This window comes from Erpetoichthys calabaricus, chromosome 1, assembly GCF_900747795.2.
Source record: "Erpetoichthys calabaricus chromosome 1, fErpCal1.3, whole genome shotgun sequence".
Classification (NCBI taxonomy): domain Eukaryota; kingdom Metazoa; phylum Chordata; class Cladistia; order Polypteriformes; family Polypteridae; genus Erpetoichthys; species Erpetoichthys calabaricus.
This window is the reverse complement of record NC_041394.2, coordinates 31,950,792-31,976,055: the sequence shown is the minus strand read 5'-3', so window position 1 is coordinate 31,976,055 and position 25,264 is coordinate 31,950,792. Positions and strand designations below refer to the sequence as shown.

At 42.1% G+C, this 25,264-nt stretch overlaps 1 protein-coding gene across 3 annotated transcripts in view; it reads right to left on the bottom strand.

Moving 5' to 3' along the window:
- The window catches only part of plekhg2 (pleckstrin homology domain containing, family G (with RhoGef domain) member 2), a 213,414-nt gene that overhangs the window by 85,181 nt on the left and 102,969 nt on the right, over positions 1 to 25,264 (bottom strand). For all 3 annotated transcript variants that reach the window (XM_028797372.2, XM_051936524.1, XM_051936525.1), the window contains one exon: positions 10,147 to 10,247. In XM_028797372.2, the coding sequence (XP_028653205.2) occupies positions 10,147 to 10,247 (101 nt within the window). The remainder of the gene's footprint in view (positions 1 to 10,146; positions 10,248 to 25,264) is intronic.

Genomic DNA, 25,264 nt, shown 5'->3' with positions numbered 1-25,264 from the left:
ACAAAAAGAACACAACTCACAATTCCAGAACTTGAAACTATTTTACAGACACATACTGAATAACATCAATAGAAACACAGGAGAACATCACACAGTGCTCGTCTTCCTTGTCATCTAACGCGTTTCAACAACAACAACAACATTTATTTCTATAGCACATTTTCATACAAATGATGTAGCTCAAAGTACTTTACAGGATGAAGAAAGAGAAAAAAGGGAAATATAAAAATAATAGTTGGCAATACTAATTAACATAGAATAAAAGTAAGGTCTGATGGCCAGGGAGGACAGAAAAAACTCCAGACAGCTGCAGCATAACAGCATATCTATCTATCTATCTATAACAGATCAGGGAGGAGCAGAAAAACACGAACACTAGAACACCAGTGCACTTCAAGAAAACACGTAACTTGCAAGGTAACCAGCCTGGATGGAGTTCACAGTTTCTGGTATAAAAGGTTCACAGCTTGACATTTGGTACTTGCAGATGAACTGACATTCATTATACACAACACACAAGAGACAGTAGAGTTTTCAACAGAAGACATCACTCACTTGAAAACCAAGACAAAAGACACCACCGACACCACGGATGACAGACCTGTCACTTGTCTGCTTGCACTCTACAGAACACTCACTGCATACATACGATAAGAAACCCTAATTTGGGGGTGTTCATAATAAATGTAATGATTTCTATTATAAAAAAAATCTTGGCAGGGAGACCAAGGAGACGAGACCTGATCTTCTCGGAAGACAATTTGACGTCCCGCGAGAGTCACTTTAACATCACGCGAGACAAGGCAGTGAGACAGAAGGACAGGTGCTGTACATGCTTTTAAATGATCGGCACGCAGTGCGATAAGTAGAACACGCAGCACGGCAGCAGCAGCACAAAGCCAGTAGCTGATCTGTCTGCTTCTCCTTAGCGTGCGTTCAGCTCCCCCCCTTCACGACACGAAGTGGCAGGAGTGTAGTGCGCCTCCGGGGGGGTTGAGCGAAGCGATCAAGACCTGATCATCTCGGCAATACACTTGGACATTACAATCTTAGGAAGCAAAACCCGTGAGACGGTGACTTTTGCTTGTCACGCCCTACTTACAAACAATTTTTAAACAAGTTCTCGGACATCTAACCTAGCAGTTGTTGGAATGCTTTTGGCAGACACACTTCATGTACTCCCAGCTCTTACAACAACGAGAAGCAGAACGTGCAGCTCACCAGCAACAGCTGCAGCAAGCCAGCAGATGATCCGAGTGCATCTCCTTAGCATGCTTTCAGTAAACCCCCCCCAAGCCCCCCCACCCACCCCCACTCTTCACACAGATACCGGCAGAGACGCGAAGTGGCAAAAGGACAGCTGCTGTACAGGCTTTTAAATGATCGACGCAAAGCGCGACAAGCAGAAGACGTGGCTCGCCAGCAGCAGCAGCAAGACATCAGCCGAACCGACTGCATCTCTTTAGCATGCGTTCCGCACTCCCCTTCACAATGTGAGCAGCGTTATACGTCCCACGAGAAAGACTTAACCACGCCCGGGGCAGGAAATAAAGTACAAATATTGTTTTTACAAAAGTTTTAAAGTAAAAGTGAAAATAATGCATATGTAACAATTCCCATGAAAATAACAGTCTCTTTAAATTGTTTATCTGGTAAACCAAACCCAGGGCTGGACGAGCGAAGCGAACAGGGAGCAGAGTCCCTAGTACTTCATAAAGTAGAAGAAGTACAGAATAAACAAGAATAGTTGTGGCAAAGCACTGAAATATTAATATGAGTGACTCAGTTTAAATATTCTCAGTTGTAACAGAAATTTGTCATTTTCCACCCTCTGGTTGACGTCAATGTTCTAGATCCCTAGTAAATAATCAAAAATCACATTGTATTCGTAATCACTGACTTTGAAATAGCTAAACATGCCTATGTTTGAAATTTGTCATTTTAAACCTTCTGGAAGTGATTCTTAGGGGCTAGGACCACCAGCAAAGAGTCAGATATCAAAAATATTATTAAATTAATGATCAGCAACCTCAAAGCAGCTTAGAAATAACACTCTATATGCCAATATCACCAATATCCATTTTTTCAAACTTTGACACCATGCATCCCATTAGGGGGTGAACTTCTGGAGTCTGCTGATGTGGCCTGCACAACATTAAGTCCTTCTGATTATTTTTGCTGCAGACACCTATTGGTTTGCTCTTTATCACAAGGGTGCAAATTTCTGCACAAAATATAGTCCAAAATGGCCTAAAAACAGTCTTTTGGGTCTAGTAGGTCAAAAATAGGAAGGAACCCCACAGAAGACATTGTTTTGCATAAGCAGATATCAAGAATGGTATATCCTGTGAGGGTTTTTTTTTTGCACCAGTAAGTCAGAAGGCACCGGACAAAAAAAAAAAAACAAAAACAGAAATGATAACTAAGTGTTTGTAAGTAATTCTCATGAGCACTATATACACTGTGACAGACCGCCAGGGCCCCTGCCTGGCTGGGACGCCTCCACACTTGAAGGACCGGGGGAGCAAGTATGGCCAGTGCATTACCTTTCCTGGAGCGCTAGATGGCAGCCCCCATGGGTTACAGTGGTGCCTAGGACTCCCACAGGGCTTCATGGGAGTTGGAGTTTGGTGCAACCCTGCAGGGTTCTGTGGGTGCAGCTAGGGGGTGCTGCAACAGCTGCTGAGCCTTGGAGAATCGCTCTTCCACCACACCCGGAAGTGCCCCATTGACTTAATTCTGGCAGCACTTCTGGGTGTGCCTTATAAAAGGAGCCAGCAGCCACTACTCGGGGAGCCAGAGTTGGGAGGAGGTGGACGAAGCTTGTCGAGGAAGGAAGGAAGGAAGGAAGGAAGGAAGGAAGGAAGGAAGGAAGGAAGGAAGGAAGGAAGGAAGGAAGGAAAAAAAGAAAAGAAAAGTAAAGAAAGTGTGTTTGTGCTTACTGGAAAAGTGTATATAGAAAAATAAATCATGTGTCCTCCATAAAACACTTTGCATACTGCAATCAGGAACAAAAGGGGAGCATCGAGCATTGAGAGTGTCGGCCCTCTCAGGTCACACGTCTTTAGCAGCAGTGAAGTAACAGGATTGACAGCTGACCAGTCGTAAGTTAAAGGTCTGCGGTGCCCAGCAGAATGAACCTCCAAGAACAAGGAGCTGGTCCAGCACCCACCAAAAGCACTGCATTGGACACACTACATGCTAAAGAGTAGACTAGAAGTGTTGGGCTTAATGGCCATTTCTTGAAAAACAACTTACTATTATAATGTGTCTTCAAAAATATTAGTATTTTACAGTCAAAACAGAATGGCCTGCAGTCTGCAATTTTTGCTTATGGACCTCTGCAATAATAGAAAGCTCAAAAATAGTTCTTGTTTTGTTTGTACCAGTTAACAACTGAGGCGCCCTATTCTGCACTACTGATTACTGGTTCTTAATCTGAAAATCACAAACTTTGACTCTCTGTCTTCTTTTATTTGCCCGACATTTTAGAAAAGCCTCTGATCGACATGGGCACCCACCGTGGGTGCAGCCTTTCCTGAATGTGCCAGGCCACCTCATGTGTTTAAAATTAAACTTGAAACAGACTGCTGTGTGGCACCCCACAATAATGCTGACCACAAGTATAATTATTACCTAAAATGGATGGGCCCACACCTTCTAACTGGCTGTTTCAGGAGACGTCAGAGGAGAGGGTTAAACTGGCATCCTTGGTTCCTGCTGTTTGGAACTCATGGTTCAGAGAGCTCTGACAGACTAGCTTTGTTAGCAGTACCACAGTTATAGTGGCTCCTAAATACTTTTACTAGGAAGGAGCATGAAGAAAGGTCTCTCTGATTGGAGTTTGGCTCAATAAGCACTGTCTTGGGAGTGAACTATGTAAATTCTGACTTATAATTAAGGTGCCACCCACCACACTCTCCCAAATGCAGCAATAAAAAGGGCAAAAGCAATTTTAGATGGTCACACTCATGAAAATGACGGTGTAAGATTGCCAAGAATGATATAGAATTACCCATGAATGATAAAGGAGGGGAATACTCCTTAATCAATCCATCCATCCATCCATCCATCCATCCATCCATCCATCCATCCATCATCAAATTCCCAACCCAAGGGTGGTGAGCTTCATAATTCAACATATCTGAGTCCAGTTGAAACTATACTAATAAAAGGCAAAGCCCTCACTGACTCACACATCACTAATTCTCCAACTTCCCATGTAGGTAGAATGCTGAAATTTGGCAGGCTCATTCCTTACAGCTTACTTACAAAAGTTAAGCAGGTTTCATTTCGAAATTCTACGCGTAACGGTCATAACGGTCGACAACGTCCGACATGTTAAACTTTCTTATTTATGGCCCCATCTTCACGAAATTTGGTAGGCGGCTTCCTTGCGCTAACCGAAACCGATGTACGTACTTATTTCGGTGGTATGATGCCACTGTCGGCCGCCATATTGAACTTTCCAACGGTCTTTGTTACTTATGGGCCAATCTTCAAGAAATTTGGTACGCAGGTTCCCAACGCTAACTGAATCCTACTTACGTACATATATACGTCCATAGCCTGTAGCTCGGTCGCCGTGTGAGGCGCCGTTGGGTCCCCCATCCCCACGCCTCCCACGTAGTTGGCTGCCTGCCTATATAAGGCCGTCCGTCGCTCCGGTCTCTTCATTTCCTTCCTTGCTTCGCCACGGTATTCACGTCTCCCTGCTGATAACTGCAGCCTTTTTATTTAATTCACGGCTACTCCGTTGTTTTATTGTTCGTTTATTATGATTATAGTTATTGTGTAGATATTTTAGACTTAGTTTACATTGTTCAGGTACCCATTTCCTTTATCATTCCAACCGTACCCCCATTAACATGTCTATCGAGGTGATCACCATCGATCAAAGAACTCCAACCGTACCCCCATTAACATGTCTATCGAGGTGATCACCATCGATCAAAGAACTGTCACTTACCGAGTGGTTTCCATGCCCGGAGATGGCGACTGCCTTTTCCATTCTCTGTGTTACATATTGCACAGCCATATCAGGCTCACTCTTGATATCCGGAGGAACATTGTGTCTTATGTATTGAATGACTGGGACAGGTTCAAGGTGTGGACTGATGACGGTACAGGAGATAATTATACTACACAGGAGCACTATAAGAGTGAAATGCTTAAGCCCTTCACCTATGGTTCTGCATGTGAGTTGATGGCTGCCGCTGAATTGTTCGGTTGTCGCTTTCAAGTGTACCGAAATGGCCAAATATTTTACACCTTTGGACAACCACCAATGCCTCTTAACCATCTTAGATTCACAGGTGACGATTTGAGTAGTGGACACTGTGACGTTTATGAATGTTTAAACTCTCAAAAGCTGGATGCGAAATTATCGATGAAACCCATTTCAATTCAAATGCCTTCAATTTCCACTAAGGCTCTGCTTCACAATGACAATTAATAAGTCTCAGGGACAGACCCTACAAAAGGTTGGCATTGATTTGAGGCAAGATTGCTTTTCACAAGGCCAACTATACGTTGCATGCTCAAGAGTGAGCTCAGTGCACAGCTTGGTCATATTACAACCGGAGGGCCGAACTGACAACGTGGTATACAAAGAGATCCTTAACAAATAATTATTGGTATATTTTCCCTCAGTTTAAAAAGGTTTACTTAATAAAAATTTTAAAGCAGTACTTCGCCGCTGCGAAGCACGGGTATTTTGCTAGTAGAGAATAAAAAGAAGAAATACACCTTATAGGGCAGACTCCTCTTGCTTCATGTCCACTAATGCAGCCAGACTTCTGAGCAGGAGATTTGTAACACATTGCAATGAATGGCATGTAGGGAGAGACTGACATCTCGGCCGGGATTGAACAGGAATCCTTACCTGTTTGGGAGGCCAGTATAACAGAAGAACCAGGAAAGACAATTTGGGACATTTTCTTCTCCAGCATGAGTTGCATTACCTCTATGGCTACCAACAGAGCATGTCGGGAATTGTAGTTGGGAATTGTGGGTGCTGCCAGAAGGCGCTGCAGGGATTCATAGTCCCTGCTTTAGGGGGGCTTCAGCCACATCCGGGAAGTGCTTCTAAGTGACACCAGAAGTACTCCCAAGTTCTATGTAAAATAAGCAGCCCCGCTCCAGTATGATGGGAGAGTGTCGGGAGGAAGTAGATGATGCTTGAATGGGGGAGCAGGAGGAGAGAAAGAAAATGCAAGAGTTGTGCAGTGTGTGGTGTGTACTTTTTGAAACCTTTGTGGAAGGCATTTAGTTAATTAAAACCTTTCATTTGAATTGGGACTCTGTCCATAAACTTGTGTCTGGGGTTTGGGGAGCTGCAACGCCCCCTGATGGTCACATCACCTATACATAAGCACACTGAAAAGACAGAACAAATGCACCTTTTCTTTTGTTTCATTCAGCCTCGGGTGTTTCTGCACATTACACATTCATTTTAGAGCCCTGGGGGCTTCAAGTTGATAAGACACAATAAAAGAGAGAACTTCAACTGTGTGTTGGACATCAAAAAGAATATGTCTACAGTTCTGCATTTCTGAAATAAGGAGAATGAAGATTGGGGACCTGAATGAACAGTTTGTGCATAAGGGCATAAAACGCATCAATGCATGCTGGCAAGGATCAGTAAATAATGTACTGTACATGTGCTGTATCTGTGCTTTTTAGAAGATCCCATGGGTTCCATATTCCTAAACACTACTAGTTAACAACATGCTACACAAAATACACTTTTAATTCATTATCATAAGCATTAAATACTGTCCGAATTCTATATTCAAAATGGGATTCATAAATTCCCCTTTGCCTGAGAAGATGGTGAATGCAGAAAATAGACCACTTCTCTTTGTGCACACATATTGTAGAATTAATTATAAATGGATTATTTTGTCATTTTTGCTCATCAATCTACACTAAATAACTCCTAATGATTAAATGACAAGATCATTTTCAGAAAAGGTTTTCAAATTTATGAAAACCCAAAAACTGAAATCTCTCCTTCCTATAAGTATTCATACTCTTTGCTATGGCACATCAAACTGCGCTCAGGTCCATCCTATTTGGTTTAAATCTCCTTGAGTTGTGTCGAGAACTTGATTGGAGTCCATCTATGGCAAACTGAATTGACTGGACATCATTTAGAAAGACACCCGTCAGTGTACAGAAGGTCCACAATTCACACTGCATGTCAGGACAAAAACTAAGCCATGAAGTCCAAGGAGCTCCCTGTAGACCTCTGTGATCAAACTGCAGTGGAGCATAGATCAGGACAATGGGATAAAACCAAGTGTTCAATGTTCCTAGGAGTAGAGTGGCCTCAATAATTGTTAACTAGAAGAAGTATGAAACCACCAGGACTCTTTCCACTGTTGGCCATGCAGGCAAATTTTGTAACCATGTAAGAAGGGCCTTGGTCAGGGAGGTGACTAAGAACCCAGTGATAAGTCTAACAGAGCTTGACAAGTCCTCTCCTGAGAAAAGAGAACCTGTCAGAGGATGACCATCTCAGCCGCACATCATCAATCGGGCCTTTATGGTAGAGTGGCTAGGCGGCAGACAGTTTTGAATAAAAGTTTGCTAAATGGCATTTGATGACTCTGACAGCATGAGGAAAAAGATTCTCTGGTCTGATGAGACAAAAATTGAACACTTCGGGCACAACTCTTGGCACTATGGCTTATGAAGACCAGAAACTGCTCATCACCTGCTGAATACCATCCTTAAGGTCAAGCATGGTGGGTAGCAGCAGCTGGGTGGTAGCAGCAACATGTTATGGGGGTGCTTCACAATAGTAGGGACAGGAAGACTGATCAGAATTGAGGGAAGAATGAATGCAGCCAAATACAGAGAGGTCTTTGAAGAAATCCTGCTCCAGACTGCACACCACCTCAGATTGGGATGATGGTTCACCTTTAAGCAATATAATGAAGCAAAGCATACAGTTAAGACAATGCTGGAGTGGTTTGGGACAAACCTCTGACTATTCTTGAGAGACCCAGTTCAAGCCCAGGCTTAAACATTATAGAACATCTGTGGAAACCTGTATGGCAAAGACCAGATACCTCTCATCGCCTGCTTAATACCATCTGAAAAGTTAATCATGGTGGTGGCAACATCAAACTATGGGGGTGCGTCCTACAGGCAGGGAAAGGGAGACTGGTCAGAATTGAGGGAAGGATGAATACAGGCGAATAGGTCCTTGAAGAAAACCTGCACCATGCTATGTGGGTGCTTCACAATAGTAGGGACAGGAGGACTGATCATAAATTGAGGAAAGAATGAATGCAGCCAAATACTGAGAGCTTCTTGAAGAAATCCTGCACCAGACTGCACTTGACATCAGACTGAGGTGACGGTCACCTTTCAGCACAACAATGACCTGAAGCACACAGCCAAGAAAACTGTGGAGTGGCTTCGGGACAATAGCTGAATGTTCTTGAGTGAACCAGCCAAAGCCCAGGCTTAACATGATAGAACATCTGTGGAGAGCCTTGAAAATGGCCGTTTACAGGCACTTCCCATCCAATCTAAAGGAACTTGACAGGATCTGCCAGGAAGAATGGAATAAACTGTCCACTGTAAAGGACAGCCGGGTCCCATGCCCGGCAGGGACGCCCCTGCTGCATCTGTTCCGGGGGAGCAGCTATGGACACTTCAATACCTCCCCCGGGACGCTTGGTGGCAGCCTCCCTGGCGGACGATGATTCTCCAACCTGGCACATGGCTCCATGGGAGATGGAGTCCTCCACAACCTGGCTGGGGGCTGAGATGGCCGCTAGGGGGAGCTGCATGGAGTCTGCAGCCCGGCTGGTCGAATCTTCAGCCCCACCCGGAAATGCAATTAGGACCAGGTGGTCAAGCACCTGGAACGCTTCTGGGTGGGGTATAAAAAGGGCCAGCCACCACCACTCGAGAAGCCAGGGTCGGGAGGAGGAGGACTAAGCCTGAGGAGGAGTGGTGGGAGAGGAGAAAAGAGTGCTGTTATTGTTGTTGGGTGGAATAGAGTGCTTTTGGGACTGTGTATTGCCGGTGGGTCACAGGGAAGACGTGCACCCACGGGTGAAGAGAAAAATAAAAGATCTTGGTTAATTACGTGCCTCTGTGTCCTTCTGTGCCGGGTCAGGCACCTATATAGCGCCTTTTCTACACCACATTCAGGAGTGCAAAGCTTGTACCAACGTACCCAAGAAGAATCACAGTTGGAGATGCTAGCAAAAGATCTTCTACAAAGTACTGAATTAAGGGTCTGAATATGTATAATAATGAAAAACTTGAGTTTTTCAATTTAATTTAATTTTTTTTAAATTTTCACTTTGCCATTAGGGGCCATTCAGTGCAGATTGATGGATAAAAATGGCAAATTTTTTATTTGAAATAAAATGTACTACACAATAAAGTGTGAAGAAAGTGAAGGGGTCTGAAAACGTTCTAAATTCACTGTAAATGGAGTGGGAGGAAGGAACATAACCCAGACAAGGAATGGCTGCCAGTTTAACTCTGATATCATATTTTAGGGATGACAATGGACAGTGCCTGAGAGAAAAAGGTGCAAGCTGCACAAGGACATCAGTTACCTTGGGATTACGTCCTAATTTATTGGAGCTGGGAGGCGGCAGTGCTAACCGCTACACCACCAAGCTGCTCTCTTTAGGGATACTGTACAAAACGGCTCTACTCTTCTACTAATTAAATATGTTTTCTAAGATCGTATGGATGAATTTATTTCTTTTCTTTTCTTTTTTATTTTAGCTTTTTTTTCTTAACTAATTTTATATGTTTTTTTTCTTTTCTTGTAACTTTCATTTTGAGCTTTGAGTTTCATTCTTTGTATGAAAAATATATATATATGTACATACTGTATATATATAAATGAATGTAGTTGATTAGTTCTATACAATTGGTAATTACTTTAGGTTGCTGTGTAGAAATTTTCATTGGCTTCTAATAATTCTGTTTAGATTAAGTTAAGATTCCACAGTGGATGGGGTTCTGACTATTCTGTTAGTCACTTGTGCTCCAGGACAGTGATGATCTGTTTATCTGTGATGAGTACACATGAGACAGAGATTGAAATGGTAAAATAAATAAATAGTCAAATACATAATGATTTAGAAGTTGAGGCCTCAGTACCTGTTAAACTCGTAGATGTCCTCGATGTTGCAGAAGAGCGTACTGACCTCGTCCGGCTTTAAGGGCAGGTCTCCGCAGTCAATGATGCAGCCCAGGTAATCCTGTAGAAGGCACAAGGTGTACACACATACGTATTACACTTTAGAACTCTGCTCCTATTAGTCATGAAGATCACTATAAAGATTATATAAATGACTAATTAATGTGTGCCCATGCAGGACCATCCAATGTTATCACAATGCTGTCTCTTTTTTATCCTTGTTAATATCCAGACTGGAACCCGGTCTCTTTCTCTTTGGTGCTATAAAGAAACTGACTGGTACTCTCAAACAGAGAATGTGGAGAAACAAAACAGTTAAAAGATACTGGGATACCGTACATAGTGAGTGCAATGTGCAAGCCATATGAGATTATGATCAAATATTTAAGGTGAAAAATAATTTTTGGAGGATTTCAGCAGCTTCAGTGTTCATTCTATCTAATGTATTAATTAGAAACCAGTTATTGCTGCTATTTGAAAACTCTTTTAGCCACAATATTATATCACACAGTTGTTAAGATTCACTATTTTTCATTCTTTTATTCATTCATTGTCTAACCCGCTTTGTCCTGAACAGAGTCATGGGGGGTGCTGTTGCCTATCCCAGCCAACATAAGGCACAAGACAGGAACAGACCCTGGACAGGTCGCCAGCCCATCACTGGTCAACACACACACACCAAACACACACACCCTAACCACACCAATTTAGCATCGCCAACCCACCTAACCTACAAGTCTTTGGACTGTGGGAGGAAACTGGAAACACACACAGACACGAGGAGAAGAACGTGCAAACTCCATACAGGGAGGACCTGGGATATGAACCCTAGTCTCCATACAGCGAGGCAGCAGCACAACTGCAACACTCTACATTTAGGGACATTGACTGCTTCTTGGTTTTAACCAGGTTTCAAATAGAACAGATGAAATCTGATAAACAAGAGGAGACCATTCAGTTCATCAAGCTCACTTGTCTAGCTAAGATGTCCAAATATGTCATCCAGACCTGGAAAATGTAGTTTAATGTAGAAAAGATTAGAGTGTTACATGTGGGCCAAAAGAATGTCAAATATAAATACAAGATGGAAGACACCGTCATACAAGAAGCAACCTCAGAAAAGGATTTAGGGTTTTACATTAACACAATGTTCTCATTATCCAAGCAATTTGCACAAACAAATAAAAATGCAAGTAAAATGTTAAGATTATAACGTAAAAACTGTTTACAACTGAATATAAATCAAGGGAAGTTATGCTCAAACTATACAATGCACTAGTGAGACCACATCTGGAGTATTTTGTGCAGTTCTGGTCACCACGCCACAATAACGACATAGCAGCACTTAAAGCTGCGCAAAGGAGAGCAACCAGGACCATCCCAGGACTTCAGGACTTGTCCGACTTTGACAGACTCAGAGAATTAAACTTGTTTAGTCTCGAGCAGAAGAGACTGCGTGTGGACCTAATCCAGGCATTGATAACGTAGGTCCAGCAGAATTCTTTTGACTTAACGATGAATCATGTACTCGAGGACAGCTGAGATGATTAAGGGGAAGTGCATTTAAGATTAAAGCCAGGAAACACTTCTTTACACAAAGAGTTGTGGGACTCGAATAAACTACAGGGCCATGTAGTAAAAGCAGGAACCTTAACAACCATTACGAAGAATCTGGATGAGATATTGGGACAGCTTAGCTATTAGCTGAACAAGCAAGCAACAGACAGGACAGAATGATACCCCTCGTTCATTAAAGCTTCTTCAGTTTGCAAGGAGCAGAGTTTGAGAACCCCTGTTGTAACCTGGGATCTTCCAATGGCTGCTCATGTTTTCCTAGTTAGGTTTTGGTTTGGAAGAATCAACAATTTTAAGGGAATATTGTAAGAAATCAAGTAAAGAAGTATTCATATTTTATAAATTGGATGTTGTCCTCCGCTCAGTGGAATCTCTACACTATAATAATGTCAAAATAACCGATGCCCAGTGCAGGGTTCATTCCCGCCTGACTCCAATGCTTCTGTGACAGTTCTCCAGCCAAGCAGCACTGAAGTGGATTAAGCAAATTAAAATAATTTTGAACAGATAGATGGATCTCTGTTTTTATAGTGCCCTTCTTGGTAGATTTTAGCTACTATACAGTGTGAACGCACTGCCCCTTTAAACCCAGCAGACAGACACTCAGGACACCAGGTAGAAGCACCAAGAAGATCCTTTTAATTATTTTCTTTTTATAACAGTGCTCCCCAAGCACCACAGCCACAACAAACAGGCAAGTAATGACAATAATCAATACAATTCTGTTTCTCTCATCCTATTTTCTCCTCCACACAACTTTGTCCACCACCACCTGACTCTGGCTCATTTGCTGGGTTCCCAACAGTCCTTCAAACAGTGCCCGACACGGAAGTGCTGGCAAGTCATGTGGACTGAAGGACAGAAGCAGATAGAGAACTTGAATTTTCTTCAGCCCAGAGGTACTTCTGAGCTTTCGTCCCTGTGACTAGGTAGTACTTCCGGGTTCTGGGTGAGACATGACTCCCCAGGTTCTCTTGCAGCGTCCCCTGGCGGCACCCATGGTACCAGCAGGGTTGTGGTATTAAATTACATGTCCCATAGTGCCCTGCGGGAATCCAGGGAAGCAGCCATCTAGCATCTTGGGGGAGGCAGAGTCCTAGAAAAGCTGCCTTCCCCCATCCTTCCATCTCAGGGACGTCCCGGCCGGATTGAGCTACTGGCTGTCTGTTACAACAGGATGAATGATTTTTGTTTTAAAGCCAAGTTTTGCTTTCAAACAAAATACAGTGGAATATTAAAAGCATTTAAAAGCGCCTTGAGCATGGGAAAGGCGCTATATAAATAAAATGTATTATTATTATTATAATAATTGTAATGAATTTAGATGGAGTGAGTTGGAGACTGAAATGTATAAAAAGCAGTTATAATACCAAATAGTGCCTTTCTTTAAATCCGTCCAACTTCTATCCTGTTTGGCAACTTCAGAGTCACTGGAAGCCGGTGCATATGCTGGCATTATTAAACACAAGGTAGATGCCAACTCACATGGATGCCTAACACACACACACACACACACATTCATGAAGAGCCAAATCAGTGTTTTGAGGTAACGTTACATGCACGTCTTCATAATATGAAGGAAAAACTGGAGAACTTAAAAGAAAAGACCATCCAGGAATGAGGATGTCAGTTGCACTCCACACAGGAAGCAAACCAGGTGAAAACAAGAGTACTGAAGCTGTGATGCAACTGGCATAAAAACATAAGAAATCTGACAAACGAGAGGAGGCCATTCAGTCCATCAAGCCCATTTGTTTAGCTGATAGATAACTAAGCTGTCCCAATAGCTCATCCAGATTCTTCCTAAAGGTTCTCAAGGTTTCTGCTTCAGCTCCATGTCTCAGTAGTTTACTCCAGATTCCCACAACTCTTTGCTGAAAAAAGTGCCTCCTGGATTCAGTCCTTCGGTCCAGCTGCAGGCTATCATCAGTTATGTACCCATTCTACCATGTTTAGAGCTTTGGGTTAAATCATTGCCGTTCACATATTTGCCATTCACATATTTGAAGGACGGTAACACGAGTGCTAACGGTGTCAATGCTGTGATTGTCAGTCTTTTTTTCTTTTAAATTAAGTTTGTTGTGCTCCTTCATTTTTCAACTATGCTTCACTGGAGAGCGGTGCCCTCCTCACATCCCTTGCCTTTAATATTGCTCTCTGTCACTGTCCCAGGGGGCTCAGCTGATACTTTGCTTTTAGTCCGCTTTTAGTCTAATTTCAATGCATCCTTCTTCCTTCGCACTTCCTCCTTCTTTATCCTGGGAAACACAGCTACCTCTCCATCCCAGAAAAAAAAAAAAAAAATAAGTGAGAGGTCTACATCCTCAAAGCCCTTACTCAAGCCAGCAATCAAGACCACCAGAGTAGGGTTCAGCGCATGTCGGCCCCTCAGGCACTGTGTGCTGAAGAGTGGGCCGGGAGGGAATGTGCTGCATTTGAAGATCAGAATTGTCAGAAAGAAAAGCTTGTAACTCATAAATGACAGCACACTTAAAGCACGGCATGCAGGCAAGTGAGTGTCAAAGTAAAAAATAAAAAGTAAAAAAGTTATATCAGCATTAATGTATGTAATGCTCTCACAGCAATTACTATTCTAGGGAAGATTACATCTTGCCTGAAGAAGGGGCCTGAGTTGCCTCGAAAGCTTGCATATTGTAATCTTTTTAGTTAGCCAATAAAAGGTGTCATTTTGCTTGGTTTTTCTCTACATTCATAATGGCTAACACGGTACAACACCCTAGTACTATTCTAGGGAAGTAAACAGAGCAGCACAACGGTGGGTCTAATTTAGTGATCACACCTTACTTAAATCTGCTAATGAGGGGCAAATGAGGCCATGAAGACCCAAAAGAAAAGCTAGGGTGCCACCAGGGCCACCCCGTTTACTGCTATGGTCCAAACAACTAAACAAAAATGAGTGCACGGTTGCAGTGAGAATAAACAAAAATAATGAAATAAATAATGTCGATTAATACATAGCTTGCAATTCAGCACAATTTGTTAGTTTGGCTTGAGCACAAACTATTTAGAGCTCTGTTCCTAGCATGCACCCTAAAGTTTTATTAAGCACCTCTTCTAATTTGCACTTTAAAACATTGTAGAGAGCAGTGTTATGCTGTGGCATCTAAGAAACATCTTCCAAGCTCAAAAAGGGTATGTGATACCCCATCAGAGCAAGAGGGGGTGCCACCACTAACAATACCATCTCTTTTCTCCTCTGTAGCTCAAAGAAGCCGTCCATTAAGGGCACCTTAGAGTCTCCCATTGTCATTGAAGCCCTGCCTCTTTACATATAAATCCAAGAGCTCCTGGAAGATGACCTCTCGCACTAAAGAGCACAGTCCTGCATGACAGAGCTCCTAGACTTGGACCTGCTCAAGAGAGCAGATAACTTAGAGGAGCCACAGAGGCTGTCTGAGGAGAGAGTGTCGACCTTGACGAGAGGTTTACTTACCTTGGCAGCAACATTCTTGTCTCTGGTGACTCTTCCTATAAAGTCAGTAGATGGATTGGGAAAGCATGGGGGTCATGAGGTCACTGGACAGGGGTGTGTGGCGCTCCCGATATCTATGCAAAAGGACAAAGGTCCAACTCTTTAGAGTCCTGGTGCTTCCTGCTTCGCTATATGGTTTGTGATACATTGACACCATCCAGTGACCTGAGACGAAGACTGAACTCCTTCTGCACTGTGCTCTCTTCAGACAATCCTTAGGTACTGCAGGTTTGACTTTGTGTCTAATGAGCGGTTGGTCATGGAGTCCCGAATGTGGCACATTACCTGCATCGTGAGGGAGCGTCAAAGAGGTCAATTGACCCAAGTGCTTTGTGTTAACCATGAAGATGCTGTATTTGTTTGGTGTTAGATACATTACTATGGAGGATTTAAATTTGTTTTGGGAATTAGGACTGCTGATTTTTTTGATCCTTCTGATGGTAACGTTACACCAGTTTTCAAGTGTTTTTTGCCATGAAAGCAGTTATTTCGTTTGTTTTGAGCATTGCATCCAGATGGCATGTGAATACGATGTCTGTTGTCTGTACTGTGACCATCAAGGCTACAATGACTAATGCCATGATGACGCCATTATAAAGGATGGCCACTCTCCACACCTGACATTCAAACCTCATATCAATTCCTTATTTCAAACATTTTTAACAGCAGGGTTCTGTACTTTGTTAGCCATTAAGGGTGCATTGAGAAGTCAAGCAAAAATATCTAAAAAGATAACAAATATTACAATAAAATATGTCATTTTGCTAGACTTCTCATTGCAAACATTTCTCCTGAAATATACTTCCAAGAACATACTAGCATTAAGACCTTTTGACTAGCGTTGATATTTTAGACTACCCCTTTAGTTTTTTGTTTTCATTTTGACCATAAGTTTGGTTTGTTTCCAGAAGCACTGCTCCCTTTTTTGATACTTTCTATCTCCTGGTCATTCCACTTGTGCTCTTTGCCCCTCTGAACATGTGTCCCTACCTAATGTTCGCAACAATTGGAATGCAAAGCCACTTCAAATTGTGACTTCATCCCATGTTCCAGGGCTGTCATAGAGGACAACAATGTGCCTTTTCACAGTGCGCTTGTGTTTGGCCTCCTAATGGTGTAAAGTTCTCCATTATGTCATGACTTTCTTGGTCACCATTTCTGAACCCAACTGAAAGACTCTGAGAGACACAGTGAGGAACAATGTTTACCACCCCCCAACATACTGGCATGAGTTGTTTGATTTTCTTGTGCAAGAACAGTACTGCCATACTCTGGAAGATTCCTCATGGCGTGTGCTGGCCCAAAGTATTGTGAAGTCACTTCATACTGTACTGATCTTTCCATCTTCAGAATTACTTGTACTATCATTCCTCATGGCGTGTGCTGGCCCAAAGTATTGTGAGGTCACTTCATACTGTACTGATCTTTCCATCTTCAGAATTACTTGTACTATCAGCTCTTACTTCACACTATGAGGTTTCAGACAAGACACTTAGAAGAAAGTACTTGCTCTTTAAGATAACATCAGCCATTTAAGTAACATCAGCCATTTAAGTAGATCAAGAACCAAACCATCCATCCATCCATTCATCCGTCCATCCTTCCTTTTCCTGAATCCCCCATTACCATTTTATGGTTCCCTAAGTTACAGCCTACCCTGGTAGCATTTGACAATAAAACTAATGTGAAGACTAAGTAAGTTATTTTTTTAATTAATAGCCTATCATTGCATCAAAATAGCTATTGTTTCTGAAGGCTCTTCTTCCTTAGGTTACATCCACACTGCTATATTTTTGTTTAAAAACACACAGATTAGTCTCCATTTTTGCCTTTCATTCACACTTCCCAATAAACAGAGATTTTTTAAAACGCTGACTCTGCATTACAGTGTGAATGCGTAAAAATGTACCGGTGTGTAAAATTAGAATCTAATCCCACTTGGATTTGTTTGTGCCCTTTGCTGATTGGATTCGGCTCATTACAATGTCTCATTGCCTGATTACTCACCCATCACAGAAGAATACCATATTCCCAGATAGCACACACAGAGGAGTTGCTTCCCATGGCTCTTGCCGTGTTGCTTATCTGTAGGAATCTGTAGTTTGTACAGTTTCAATGCTTCATGCGTGAGCCAAAGGCACATGACTTACCAGTTTTGCTACACTTTTGCAATAAATCCCATGGTCGACAGCGTTACTATCTCTTCAGTGTTCTTTCTGTCCAATATGTGCATCCCCAGTGTAGCCAAACATCTATGTCATATGCATTTTTATTCGTTTTAGTGTGGACAAAGATACTTTTTATAAACAATGTGAAAACAATAGTATGTGCTAGTATAAATAATACTATTTTAAAATGAAAACTTATTAGTGTGGATGTATCCCTAGAAGAAACAATTTCAGAAAACGCAATTAATAGAGTGTCTTCATAACTGGATTGCACTAATAAAAACCTTCAATGAGTTTACCAGAAGGGATTTTTTTCGGCTAACTGCCAGCACTAAAACCCTTGGAAGCCTACTGTTAGGGTCTGAGCTCTGGCTGATCTGTGAATTAATGGTGTGCAGTGTATGTGCCGGTGGCCATGAGCTCCTTTGAATCAGTGAATTCCATTCTGATGATGAAATCTTAAAAGCAGAGCAGCATCACAACTAGACAAATAAGGGAGTGCTAGGAGACGGCGCTCACTTAATCATACACTTCAAAAGTGAGCCTACTACATCATCTAGGGCCGTAGCGTCTTCAGATTTATATTCCTGTTCACGCATATTCTAGCATATTTTTGTATTTTTTCTGTTGCAAAAAGGAAAACATTGGATGAGATAAAAGCATGCCGCCATGCATGGTGGTCATGCAGGTGGTCATCCTGAGGTAATGTAATGTATTTTTAACTTTGGAAATAAAACATCTGAATGTGAAGGAGAAAACAAAACAGCAGTCCAGATCTTCAAGCTACATCAGTCTCAGCAGGAAATAAAGTGGCTCCACATTCTTAACAGCAAAGGTATTGATGGTAAAGCCTGTGCTTATTTAGGCAAGGTGGACACCCCACCCCAGACTCAGCCTCAGGCCCCAACAGCTGTAAGCAACATCTACCAATCACTGTGGCACTCCACCATTAGCAGTGTGCAGTTAATTAAAAACAGCAATGCCTCTGTCTGTAGTTTAACATCTGTTTTAGTAAATTGCTTTGGATAAATACGACTTAATAAATGTAATGGTTTCATTTACACAATGCTATTAAGCAAAGTGAATATGACTTTAAATGACTGGCTCAACACCCAATTCATATTTTATATATTGTAGTGCTTTTCATGGTAGGCTTCACAATGCATCCGGAAAGTATTCACAGCGCATCACTTTTTCCACATTTTGTTATGTTACAGCCTTATTCCAAAATGGATTAAATTCATTTTTTTCCTCAGAATTCTACACACAACACCCCATAATGACAACGTGAAAAAAGTTTACTTGAGGATTTTGCAAATTTATTAAAAATAAAAAAACTGAGAAAGCACATGTACATAAGTATTCCCAGCCTTTTCCATGAAGCTCGAAATTGAGCTCAGGTGCATCCTGTTTCCCCTGATCATCCTTGAGATGTTTCTGCAGCTTAATTGGAGTCCACCTGTGGTAAATTCAGTTGACTGGACATGGTTTGGAAAGGCACACACCTGTCTATATAAGGTCCCACAGTTGACAGTTCATGTCAGAGCACAAACCAAGCATGAAGTCAAAGGAATTGTCTGTAGACCTCCGAGACAGGATTGTCTCGAGGCATATATCTGGGAAAGGTTACAGAAAAATTTCTGCTGCTTTGAAGGTCCCAATGAGCACAGTGGCCTCCATCATCCGTAAGAGGAAGAAGTTCAAAACCACCAGGACTCTTCCTAGAGCTGGCCGGCCATCTAAACTGAGCGATCGGGGGAGAAGGGCCTTAGTCAGGGAGGTGACCAAGAACCCGATGGTCACTCTGTCAGAGCTCCAGAGGTCCTCTGTGGAGAGAGGAGAACCTTCCAGAAGGACAACTATCTCTGCAGCAATCCACCAATCAGGCCTATATGGTCATTATGGGGTGTTGTGTGCAGAATTCTGAGGAAAGAAATGAATTTAATCCATTTTGGAATAAGGCTGTAACATAACAAAATGTGAAAAAAGTGATGTGCTGTGAATACTTTCTGGATGCACTGTATATTGTCCAAGTGGTCAAGTATGCCTGTTCAATTCATATCACTGACTCACAGTGTCACCAAGACTGAGTCACGGCACCTGCCATCAGTCTGCCTATGGAAATACAGGAGAAGGTACAAGGTAAAGGACCTTGAGATGGTGTTGATGTAGCGCATGAGGCCTGCCTAATGGCTAAGGAACAGGGCTACTCAGAACAATGTATCTGGTTCATCTTACACTACTGAGCAAGTTACCTCACCTCACTTGCCATTGCCCTGCCTAAGTAAATATGGAACAAATTATAGAGAAGCTAAAGCCATCTTGGAATGGTAGAAAGGTGCAATATGAAAAGGTGCAATGAAATAATCTTAACTATTAAAATATTTATAAACACTCACACACACATACACACACACACATATATATATATATATATATATATATATATATACAAAAAATCCAATGTCTGTCTGTATATCTGTCCGCTTTTCATGAGAGAACTATTTAACGGATTTAGATCGGGTTTTTTTATTAATTTTCTTGAACATACCAGTTGATTTTGTGACTTCTCTCATCGTGCTAAGTATTATATACACTTGCGAAACCGATTTATTTGCACAAACCTGACAGAGCGGCTGCAGGTCGAAGGGAGGAGGTGGGACCTCCTCCGTTCTAGTCGGTCTTCCTCTTGCTACATGTTGGAGTGTACCTTACCTCCACTTAGCTAAGGAAATTTCTATGTCAGGGTGATATTTCAGTTTTTTATTTTTAATAAATTTGCTAAATTTGCTACAATCTCATTTTCGCTTTGTCATTCTAGGTCATTGAATGTTGGTTGATATGGAGAAAAAAATTAAATGGCTTTAGCACAAGGCTGCAGCACAGCAAAAAGTGTGAAAAATGAAGAGGTCTGAATACATTCTGAATCCCTGTGTATACACACATATATATACTGTATATATAAACTGTTCAAAAAATTTAAAGGAACACTTTGAAAACACATCAGATCTAAATGGGAAAAAATCCTGCTGGATATCTCTACTGATATGGACTGATATGGTAATGTGTTAGGAATGAAAGGAAGCCACATCGTTTGATGGAAATGAAAATTATCAACCTACAGAGGGCTGAATTCAAAGACACCCCGAAAATCAAAGTGAAAAAATGATGCGCCAAGCAAGCTAGTTCATTTTGCCGTAATTTCATTGCAGCAACTCCAAATCATACTCAGTAGTTTGTATGGCCCTCACATGGTTGTATGCATGCCTGACAACATCGGTGGAGGCATGCTTCTAATGAAACGACAGATGGTGTCACTGAACTTCTGGGCAGTCCGAGGTGCAACCTGGTGGCGTCAGATAGATAGATAGATAGATAGATAGATAGATAGATAGATAGATAGATAGATAGATAGATAGATAGATAGATAGATAGATAGATAGATAGATAGATAGATAGATAGATAGATAGATAGATAGATAGATAGATAGATAGATAGATAGATAGATAGATAGATAGATAGATAGATAGATAGATAGATAGATAGAGATACTTTATTAATCCCAAGGGGAAATTCACATACTCTAGCAGCAGCATATGCATACAAAAAACAATATTAAATTAAAGATTGATAACAATGCAGGTAAAAACAGACAATAACTTTGTATAATGTTAACGTTTACCCCCGGGTGGAATTGAAGAATCGCATAGTTTGGGGGAGGAACGATCTTCTCAGTCTGTCAGTGGATGGACCGAAACATAATGTCGCAGAGATGTTCTATTGGATTTAGGTCAGGCAAGTGAGTGTGGTAGCCAGTCAATGGTATCAATTCCTTCATCCTCCAGGAACTGCCTGCATACTCTTGCCACATGAGGCAGGGCACTGTCGTACACCAGGAAGAACACAGGACCCACTGCACCAGCGTAGGGTCTGACAATGGGTTGAAGGATTTCATCCCGATACCTAATGGTAGTCAAGGTGCTGTTATCTAGCCTGTAGAGGTCTGTGCGTCACTCCATGGATATGTCTCCCCAGACCATCACTGACCCACCACCAAACCCGTCATGTTGAACGATGTTACAGGCAGCATTACATTCTCCATGGCTTCTCCAGACCCTTTCACATCTGTCACATGTTCTCAGGGTGAACCTGCTCTCATCAGTGAAAAGCACAGGGTGCAAGTGGTGGACTTGCCAATTCTGGTATTCTGTGGCAAATGCCAATCGAGCTCCACGATGCCAGGTGGGCAATGAGCACAGGGCCCACTAGAGGATGTCAGGCCCTCAGGCCACCCTCATGAAGTCTGTTTCTGATTGTTTGGTCAGAGACATTCACACCAGTGGCCTGCTGAGGGTCATTTTATAGGCTCTTGCAGTGTTCATCCTGTTTCTCCTTGCCCAAAGGAGCAGATACCGGTCCTGTTGATGGGTTAAGGACTTTCTACAGCCCTGTCCAGCTTTAGTCCTAGAGTAATTGCCTGTCTCCTGGAATCTCCTCCATGCCCTTGAGACTGTGTTGGGGGATAAAGCAAACCTTCTGGCAATGGTACGTACTGATGTGCCGTCCTGGAGAAGTTGGACTACCTGTGTCAGCTCTGTAGGGTCCAGGTATGGCCTCATGTTACCAGTAGTGACACTGACCGTAGCCAAATGCAAAACTAGTGAAAAAACAGTCAGAAAAGATGAAGAGGGAAAAATTTCAGTGATCTCCCTCCACCTGTTAAACCATTCATTCCTGTTTTGGGGGTCATCTCTTTGTTGCCCCTCTAGTGCACCTGTTGTTCATTTCATTAACACCAAAGCAGCTGAAACTGATCAACAAGCTCCTCTGCTACTTCACTGACCAGATCAATAGCCCAGAGGTTTCACTGACTTGATGCTATACTCTGATTCAAAAGTGTTCCTTTAATTTGTGTGAGCAGTATATATATATATATATATATATATATATGTGTGTGTGTGTGTGCGTGTGTGTGTGTGTGTGCGCGTGTGCGTGTGTGTGTAAATTGTTTCCTAGTGGCTATGAACTGAGCTGCATAGCATTATAAGGTTGGTTTCATTCCTAGTCCTACTGAGTCATTTCAGATTCCAGTACTCCACCTTTGCCAATATTGAAACAACTACATGTATTTCCGTCATTTATAAGTTGATTTGGATAAAATCAACTTTCATGATAACAAAAGTAAGGGTGGAGGGCAGCCTGTGTGGAGACATGGATGAGATAAGGTGGAAAAAGTGACATGCCCAACTGGCATTACAATGTCCTATGGTTTCAATTGAATTATTATCTGAGAACACAAGGAATACAAATAGGTGGGCTCCAACAAATAAAATCAGACAGTTGTGGTGGAGTCCAACAAAATGAGAAGAACAAGACATGCTTTTTGGAAGCTGGAGCAAGAGAGGAAAGGCAAGCGGACAAAGTCTGCATCTCTCCCTCTGCCTTTTCTACTCTGTGCCTGTCAAAAAGCAGGTAAGGCAGTTTTGTGGAAAGCCATGTCCCGCACTGGTGAGTCCCCCTTCAGATCCCCCAGATGCATACTGAGTGGCTTCTCCTAGAAGGAGAGGGGGAGAGATGCAGTAAGCAGACCTCCTCGTCCCCTCACTCTCATGACCTGACCTCAATTTCCTGCCCTACTTGGCTGACTTACAAGTACAAGGGCCTCAGTGACTTTCCTCGATGTTCATCTAAATGCCGCAGGACGTGCAATTGAAAGCAGGCGCCTAGAAGTTAGAGAAGGAAGGAAACAACAGAGCAGTGGGAAAAGAGTGAGAAAACAAACAAAAGAGAAGTGCTGACCTCTTCCTATCATAACATAATTGCTGAGGCATCAAGCAGGCATGATGAGAGCTTTTATTTATGACATACTGTAGTCACTCCTACCCAGGACAACCTCACCCCAACACCGCATTCATTCTTATATTTGGCCAGAGGAGAAGACAGGGGTGAAACAGCTGTGCCCACAGCGCAAGCTCTGCTGGGTGTCTTTTAAGGGTTACTACTAATACCAGCCCCAAGGTCATCAACCTTCAGGTTAACTTGCACACAATGCACGTCAACAGAAGATCAGCACCCTCACCCATCCTAGTCACTGATAAGCAAAGCTCAGGAAACAGCTTGGCCATTTACCCTAATTCTCACCCAGTACTCTTAGGCCACACTTGAGACTCCAGATAATCCTAATGATAACGGCCAAGTGTAAACTGGGAAGTTATGGGTGACTATGTAGGCACATGTACCATGCTGTGAGATGTCATCACGTCTATGCCTGGCTGTTGCCTTAATCACGCCTGGAAGGTCACGCCTGGACAAACTGGTGAGGAAGGCAGGCTCTATTGTAAGCACGGAGCTAGACAGTTTGACATCCGTGGCAGAGCGACGGGCACTCAGCAGGCTCCTATCAATTATGGAGAATCCACTGCATCCACTGAACAGTATTATCTCCAGACAGAGGAGCAGCTTCAGCGACAGACTGAGGAGATTGTTCCTCCCCCACAATATGCGACTCTGCAATTCCACTCGGGGGGGGGTAAATATTAACATTATACACAGTTATTGTCATTTTTACCTGCATTTTTATTACTCTTTAATTTAATATTGTTCTTTATCAGTATGCTGCTGCTGGAGTATGTGAATTTCCCCTTGGGATTAATAAAGTATCTATCTATCTATCTATCTATCTATCTATCTATCTATCTATCTATCTATCTATCTATCTATCTATCTATCTATCTATCTATCTATCTATCTATCTATCTATCTATCTAATCCTTTTACTGACAATAGAGCCAATTAAAGAGTCACATTTAAAGAAACTTGCATATCCTTGGAACGTGGGAGGAACATTGAGGTACCCAATGCAAACACTACATAGTAGTGAGAAGTACAATAGCACACACACACACACACACACACACCCACACACACACACACACACACGCACACACACACACACACACACACATTGACCGGGCTGGGATCTGAACTTTTATCCTGGAGCCATGCTGTACGGTCCAGGGCCTTACTCAAGAGATTTTGCTACATGCTTGCCAATACACTGTATTTTAAAAAGTTCATTAATTTGGATGTTTTCTTACCACGTTGGCCACTAACAAGAATATTTACAATGAAAACAATAATAATAATTACAATAATAATATAAATCATTTAACAAACAGTCTTAATTTTACTTATTACCTTTCAACAGTCAACACCATCTTGTAAAACTGCACATATTTGGAATTTTTATAATCAGAACACACACAGGAAGAGTGAATCAGATGTAAAGGTCAAAGCATCAAACTGTTGAGGGCATTGTGATATACAGAACATATATGAACACTTCGGAATGTATTCAGGCCCTGATTGGCTTAGAGTGGTGCTCAAGAGAAAAGGCAGATGTTCATTGTTTTAAGCCACTTCTTCTCTCGATTCAATAAGTGATAACACTGGCTAAGGTTAACATCAGTAAGTAAGACTTCGCCAAGTATAATTTTTGGCGTAGTTGGTAAGATCACGAGTCATTGTTACTGTTTTCTACCTTAAGGCACAAAGGACTCATCAAGCCAAAGCCTTGAAGCAGTCATATAACCACCTACAGCACCTTCAGAAAGTACTCAGACGCCCTCACTTTTTACACATTTTAATATGTTGCAGCCTTGTGCTAAAATTGTTTAAATTATTTTATTTTTTCCCTCATCGAGCAACGCTCAATATTCCAAAATGACAAAGTGAAAACAGCATTGAAGCAAGAATTTGGACCCTTTGCTATGACACTGGGAATATGGCTGAGGTTGCATCCCATTCCACTGATCATCGCTGAGATGTTTCCAAATCTTATT